The sequence below is a fragment of the Euprymna scolopes genome, chromosome 32 (genome assembly GCF_053919585.1).
Source record: "Euprymna scolopes isolate OS-2025 chromosome 32, ASM5391958v1, whole genome shotgun sequence".
Taxonomy (NCBI): domain Eukaryota; kingdom Metazoa; phylum Mollusca; class Cephalopoda; order Sepiida; family Sepiolidae; genus Euprymna; species Euprymna scolopes.
In genome coordinates this window covers 74,740,118-74,748,392 of record NC_136513.1, presented here as the reverse complement: position 1 = coordinate 74,748,392, position 8,275 = coordinate 74,740,118, and the positions used below count along the sequence as shown (strand labels likewise).

At 31.3% G+C, this 8,275-nt stretch overlaps 1 protein-coding gene across 2 annotated transcripts in view; it reads left to right on the top strand.

Moving 5' to 3' along the window:
* Positions 1–597: 597 nt before the first annotated feature.
* The window catches only part of LOC145256443 (cytochrome P450 2J4-like), an 83,745-nt gene continuing 76,067 nt past the window's right edge, over positions 598–8,275 (top strand). The window contains exon 1 of one of the 2 annotated variants that reach the window (XM_080115351.1): positions 598–779. Coding sequence is in view for 1 of the 2 variants with exons in the window: in XM_080115349.1 (XP_079971475.1) it covers positions 6,004–6,397 (394 nt within the window). In the remaining variant the exon portion in view is untranslated. Of the gene's footprint in view, positions 780–5,655; positions 6,398–8,275 lie in introns of those variants that run through there. The other variant, XM_080115349.1, reaches the window with a different exon arrangement.

Sequence of the window (8,275 nt, the reverse complement as noted above, 5' to 3'; positions counted from 1 at the left end):
CAACTGACAATGTCAAGAGGTTCCTGGAAGAGCATGATATTCCGTGTATGGATTGGTCTGCACAATCTCTAGACTTCAATCCTATCGAAAACGTATGGCATTACATCAAGCAACAGCTACGCAATGATAAAATTTCAAATTTGGAAGAACTTTGGACAAAAATTAAAAAAAAAGTGGGATGCCCTTTCCTCGGAGTATTGCTGCAGTCGAATTTAAGGAATTCTCAAAAGATTGCAGGCTGTCAAATTGCAGAAGGGCTATGCTACTAAATATTAACTAGTTCATTGTTTGTGTTCCTGTTGTTTTTGTGTTGTATTAACATCCTAAAGTTACATTTAAATAAAGATTTTCCATTGTGCGGACTTTCTTTTTGTCTTGTCAATTTGAAGTTATTTTTTTAAATTGACGTGAACACTAGAATATTTAAATTAAAAGTCAAATATGAACAGGTAAAATTACAGAGGAATAAAAAGCCAATCAAATGAGGTATAGTTTATTTAAACAGATTAAATTTAGCTAAAATTTGCAGTTTTTGACAGAATTACAAGTGCAGATTTTCTTTTTGCCGCCTGTGTATCTTTTCCAGCGAATAAGGATGCGATTCTTTCCAGTGAGTGAGTAATGTTGTACCATCAGCCGCCGTAACATGTGAGGTACGCCATTGTTGGAGTCCATAAACCTCTTTCAATCCTTCATAAAACATACGAGTGTATTTTCTGTTTAAAGTAGACTGCAGCCCTCTTTCTTAAACGGCATTGAATATTTTTCTTTCTACTAAGGTAAGTCGCTTTTTTTTATTACTGGGTTTTGGTCGGAAGTACAGGCCTATTTAATTTAGTTAGTGTTGTGTCTGTATCAATAACAACACGAACGCAGAAAGTAAAGTTAAAACAAATATATTAAGACGAAAATAAAATACATATTTACAAAGGTTCAGTTGTACTGCAGTTGGAAGATTGTCCAGCAGAGGGCGTGTTAAAGTCTTTCAAGGAGCAACCGGCACATGCGTCTTGCCGATCCGGCGTTCGAACACAGCTCCCCGGTCTTGCTGACTTGATACCTTTATCTATATCTTGTTCACCCACGTATGCTAATTAGTGGGCGTCTCCACAACAGTATCTAACTTATATGAGTATTCAGGGTTTTTTCTAGTGTTCAGGTCATTGATATTTAATGTCTTAAGCACCTTCACAGTATGCCTACTCAGCTTTATATAAAGTGTCATTGATGCCTTACAGCAAATCAGAACATGGTCTGACAACCAGTATGTTTCGTAGAATGTTAAAAGAACACCTCTCCTGTGTTATTCTCCGATTTATGTCAAAATTAATTCGATTGAACGTTGGATGCACTCATGCGCCTTTAAACGATTTGGCTGCTAAAATCTAGTATTTGTAATAAAGAGCTGATATCTATTGCAAAATGTTAAAGCGGAACATTGGGGAGCGTGAATCTGGCTATAGAATTTTCGCGTGATGACATGTGCTTCAAGGTCTGTTTTGATCCAGTTATTTGTTTCAGTTGCTCATTGATGAGCAAAGAGAGAAAAGGTTTATTTTGTGGCTTGTATTGACGAAAGTTTAACGTGGTAGCTGCCATTATTACAAGGTTATTTGCGTTCCATCGTGGTCAGTTTTTCGAGAAAGTATATGAAGCTAGTAATAAAGAGAAAAACATTCTTTATCTTTTTTTTCTGCGGCACTAAATAATACAAACTCAGCCACGCATTCTTCGGATTTTATGTATTGACCTAGAATATAAAGATAAAGTAGGGCAACAATTTTCAGACAAAAAGGCTGAAGTAAATAAAATATCAAGAGACGAGGAAATAACAAACTCTGTGTCCTAGGTCATCCAACCGAAAACTCAACAGTTTGTTGTGCTTACAGACTTTTAGGTTAATGTTGTTTGTACCCCCATATATATATATATATATATATATATATATATATATATATATATATATATATATACATGAATAATTTTTCGCTACGAAACAGATGCTGCCAAAAACTGAACATTTCAGCATACTTAAAAAATAAACAGTAAAATGGACAACATCTTGAAATTTGGAATATATACTTTTATCATTTATTTGTATATGCTGTGTAGTTACATCGAGCTTCATAAATTAAAAGATTGGTAGAAATAAAATTTGAAATATAACTGAATAAGCATATTTTCTCATAAAAACACACACACACACACACACACATATATATATATATATATATATATATACAGATAGTGTGTGTGTGTGTGTGTGTGTGTGTGTGTGTGTGTGTGTGTGTGTGTGTGTGTGTGTGTGTTTATATTATAGATAAAATGTTTGTGGAGAACTATTCTATCCACAAAATAAATAAATAGATTACAAAGAGTTTTGTGTGGAGATGAGTGAGATATATCAAGGAATCAATCACCAATACCGGGGAGTCCGGCAACGATCGTCAAATAGGCAAGACGCTAATGCTGCCTCCAGTAAGACATGCAACACGCCACCTGCCGGAATATCTCCAACTGAAGTATATTTGAAGACATGTAAATATGTATATAACTTTTTTTCCTAATATATTATTGTATACCTTTGCTTTCATGTTCTTGTTAATTATTTGTGCAGACACAACAATGTATATTTATAAATGTTCCTACATATGAGACGACAATGTTAGTATAAAAATGTACGAAAAGCATAGCAATAAATTTACTGCTGGAAAAATAATGTCAATAACAAATATATATATATATATATATATATATATATATATATATATATATATATATATATATATATATATATATGCTAGCATGTGTGCCCGGCGTTGCCCGGGTATTTAGAGATGCATGTTGAGCAAAAAAAGGGGTACATTTTTTAAACTTTGACCCTTATTATGACCCTTAAAATTTATTGTTTTGGGCTAAAATTAAATTATTAAGTTAGATCCATGTCCAATGAACCTATATCTAAAAATTCAAGTGTTTAGATCGAAAATTGTCGGAGGAGTTCTCAAAGGTCAAATCGTTGAACTTTGACCCCTTAATCGCCAAATTTCTGTCCGAAAACCAATCACATCGATTTTCCCAAATCTCAGTACCGTGTATATCAAATTTCGAATCTGTAGACTTAAAATTGACAGATACACAGACAGACAGACACTTTCACTTATATATATATATATATATATATATATATATATATATATATATATATCACTATTTCTACTATTATACACAAGAAACTTTGTCTGTCAGTGTATCTGTGCGTCTGTGGGTTCGCCCACTATGCACTCGAAAACGACTCAATCGATTTTTATAAAATTACACATGAAGATGCATTATGTGCCTGGCGGTATTCTTAGATAGGTTTTGTGTCGAATGTCTACGATAAGTATCGATAATCGATAATCGGAATAATCCGATGGAAAAAAGAACAAGCGATTTTGACAAAAGTTAACACCTTACACAGCCTTACATCACAACATATAAAATCAACAGTAGGTTCTGTGATATGACAGGAACGCTTTAGAAATGAATGTTTCTGTTTAAAGCACAATTTTACAATGAAACTTGACATTGTCATTTTAAATTTAAATGAAAGCACATATTATCGCACAACTAGTGATGTCGGGCATATAAAATCAACATTAGGTTCTCTGATATGACAAGCGCACATTCAGAATCAATGTTTCTGTTTAGAGCACAATTGAAGCATAATAGTTGACGTTTGCATTTTAAACTTTAATGCAAGTCATTATATATGTATATATGATTCTATAAAATCAACAGTAGGGTCTCTACAGTGCAATGTATTGTGAACTTACTGTAAAAGACATGTGAAGCTTCCTCCACGTGCATCGCGATAGGTCTCCAATAAGAGCAGGCAATCAATCAATCGATTTGACGTAAAAATGGGGTATTCCATCGATTGCAATGACAATAAAAAATATGGCAGTGTGAAACATTCGTTGATCATCATTCAATCCCGGGCAATATCGGGTCACCCTGCTAATATATATTTATATATATATATTTATTTATTTTTAAAATAGTAATCTACATACATGCATGTACGTAGATTACTGTTTTAAAAATAAATAAATGAATAAAAATATTATTTGTTTACGTCCAAAATAAAAAAATGGGCAATTTCTAAAAAAAACATCCGATCTTCAAGGTTAAGACGCTAACATCAATATCGTTTAAAAAAATCAACAACAAAAAACAACGTATATATATATATATATATATATATATATATATATATATATATATATATATATATATATATATATAAATGTGTGTGTGAAATTTTTCATACATATATTACTATCAAAACAACATGCTGTTACTTAAATTAGTACAACATATATTGAAATACTGTGCATAAATGCATGAATATATATGCACATATATATGCATGTATACACACATACACACACACGCGTATATATATATATATATATATATATATATATATATATATATATATATAAAGGAGATTAGAACAATAGTCTAAAGAGCAGAGTGTATTTTAATGTAATAGTAAAATTACTAGTTTAATTAAAATACAGGGAAAGAAAAAGTGCTCGTTGTAATTTAGATATATAATAAGCTCGATAGGTAAATATCCTAGAGCTAATTTAATATTTAGTAATGTGATTGATATTTAAAAATCAAATTATAATTAAATTAAAAATCCGTTTCATAAGAAGGAACAACAACAAAATCAATTATTTGTACGATCGTTTCGGAAAACAGTGTTTTTATTGTGGTAGACATCAAGTTACGGACAATAATTATTACATAAACTTTTTTTATTAAACAAGGTTTCCTCATTAGCAAATATTGGAAAGGGTTTTTATTAAATGTAAAAGACACCATAAATAAACCTAGCATTAAAGTAAGGCAGATGTATCTTTTTAATTTTTCGCCTTTTGAAATCAGGAACTATGGTTAAAGTACTCATATAGATGCTTGCTATAGCTTTTCAGCTTATTCAGCTTTTATCGACTTTTTTTTACTGTTTATGTGTCCCTTTTATCGACTTTTTCTTTTCTTTTTTAAATAGCATTTTCTTTTTAATGACGACGTTTTTACTGTTTATGAATATTAAAAGAAAAATAATTACTAAACATTTATTAATAAAAAAAATGGGTGCTAGTGCACTTATGATCCGCGCTATATTTTAAATCGTATTTCTAAGCTTAATTAAAGTTTAATGTTTTTTATTCAATTGTAAGGTTAAAGTAGAGAATAGGTACAAAACACCCTCCCCATGTTAAGAATGGCTTTTTAAATAATAACGTTATTTCAGCACGGATCAATAAGTGCACTAGTACAATATAAAAAAAAGTGAGACATAAACAGTAAAACGTAGTCATTTAAAAAAAAATGCTATTTAAAAAAGAAAATAAAAAGTCGATAAAAGTGACACACAAACAGTAAAACAAAAAGTCGATAAAAGTGATTAAAAGTGAGATATTATTAATAAATGTGTAGTAATGTCTTTTATTTCAATATTCATAAACAGTAAAACAAAGTCGATAAAAATTCATGATCGTTTAGTTACTATGGCAACTAAGGGAGAAGTCAGTGTTTTTTTAGGGTGTTCGGCAGGGAACTCTAATCGCGACCAGTACCCAAAAGAGATGTTAGAATGGAGAGGAGAGGATTGATTGATACTGTCACTGTAAATGCACCCGAATCAACGAACCACAGCAAGTGTTGATTTGTTTCTTTGCTTAGCTGTTGGCATCAGATTTAGTTTTCATCAAGTACGAACAGGAGGGACTACACGAAGCCAGTCAGTATTACTTAGCGTAAATAACGTCGACAAAGCCACAGCCGTTGTGACATTAAACTTGACACACTAGTCGAGGACATAGTCCGCGTCGGCTGCCACCGCGTTATAATCAAGCCCAGACTTCTACTCGACAATATTTTAAAATCACAACAACGTAAAAAGTGGATGTTTACAACTAAAACAAAACAAAAACAACAAAAAATATGGATCAATCGACAAAAAGTTCGTCTTTTTCACCAACTAAAAACCTTTTAAACGAGAACATATTTACTATCTTTATAGGGGCTGTAGTACTGTATCTCGTGCGATGGTTTTTGATAAACCGAAATAAAAAACATTATAATTTGCCCCCGGGACCAACACCATACCCGATCGTTGGAAACTTGCCAAATTTTATTCAAACTAAGAAGTTCTTTGATCGAATTATGGAATTTAAAAAAAATTACGGCGGAATTTTTGAAATATACATCGGTTCAAATCGGATGGTTTTCATTTCTGATTTGGACATTGTCAAAGAAGGTCTTATAACAAAAGGAGACAGCACTAGGGGAAGACCTCAGTTTTTGTATCTTATCAAAAGGATCTTCAGGAAAAAAGGTAACCATTTTTTTTAGGGCAGTTACCCAGAAATTCTGGGAGGGAAGAGCTGTATTTTGCCTTAGGGTCGAGGAATCTTTTTTTTTTTTTTTTAGATAGACATCACTTAGTCTTACGGTTATTATTTTGAACCAATGCATGTCAGGTAGAAATATTATAATGTACTTTGGGGGGAGGTGCTTTGCCTTAGGATCGAGGAAGTTTGTTTTTTAGAGGTATGGATATCACTCAGACTTAGGGTTATTGGTATGATTAAGAGGTAATGGTGCTAGTGCTTATGTTGTTAGTGATGTTTTAAACCAACGCATTCCAGGTTGAAATATTATTATGTGCTTACGTGTCATGTTGAAATTAGTATCAATTTTTAAAATTTCCAAGAATTATTCACGAGTAAAAGTAGAATTTATCGAATGATCGAGTTTTATCGTATGTTTTAATGTAAAATAGTTGCGCGCCCAATGTATGGTAAACAAGGGAGATAACTTTTGACTTTAATTGATTTAAAGTAAGGGTCCAACATCTTTTAGCGTGATGTCTGGGAACTTAATTAAGGTTGATTTTTTTAATTATTATTTAACACACTTCTAGCAAAACATCTTCTGGTTCATTTTTTTCTAATTTTTGGAATTTATACTAATGTCAACAATACACACCACACTTAATAATTAGGGCTATGACAAGAGAATATGCTTTTAATTATTTGGGCTCTCGGATATATATCAGATAATATCTTATATGATTTTTTAGTGATGTGGTTCTCGATTGATTAACTGTGTCTAACTGTGTCGGATATATACTCGAGAGTCAAAACAATGATAAGAATATTCTCTTGTCATAGCCCTTGTAATAATGTATTTACCTGTAATGTAAATAAGCACCAAAGAAATAAATCGTATATAAATTTAAAAGAAAAAAAAAACGCCAACAGTGCACAGTGCAGTGAATTTTTGTAGGAATTTTTGACACCCCTAACACGAAACTGCAAATAAAATATAAAAAAATTTGTAATTTCTCTTTTAAAGGTGGGTTATTTATTTTCTTTATGGATTATACTTCCAAAATAAACTATTAAAGTTGTATAAAAAGTAATAGAAATATTTTTTAAAAAATAGTAATGAAATTAATAGAATGTTACGAGTTCAGTATTTTTCAATTTTTAAACTTTAAAAATCTATCAAAATTTTGAATGAAACCTTGTTCCTTGCTCCTTTAATTGAAAAAAAAATTAGGGTTTGAATTACATTTTTCGAGTAGTTATAAGCTTGGAAAGATAGCAGGTGGAATTATTCAATAGTTTTCACAAAATTTCTGACACTGCTATGCAGTGCACAGTGTAGCTAACAATTCCTTAATCGTATCTAGTCACACGATTATCAGAGGAAATCATTTCACGGTTTTTTGTCCCTAATTTCACTCTTGTAGTTCTTAAATGTCGGAAATTTAAATGTGGTTGAAGAAAGACATTGAGATAGACGTTTTTAAGATTATAAAAACAAAAGGTTGCTGTGAGCAAGCAATTGGTTTAAATTAATCCTCCATTATCTCTGATCACGATATCTGGGAACGCATTTAAGGCTGGTTTCTTTTTTTAATTATTTAACATACTTTTAACATATCATCTCCTGGATCATTTTTCGTCATTTTTGGAATTTATACTAATTTCGACATTACACATAAGTACATAAAAATGTTTTAACCTGAAATGTAAATAAGGTCCAAAAAATTAAATCGTAAATAACAAATTTTTAAATATAATTTAAATAAAAAAATAATAAAACGCGTGAAGGTGTGAAAATTCTCTAATTTTTTGACGTCTTATGAAATATTTGGTGGTGCAGCAGTGGTGCACTTTGTATGCAACGCCTACGGTGCCGATGC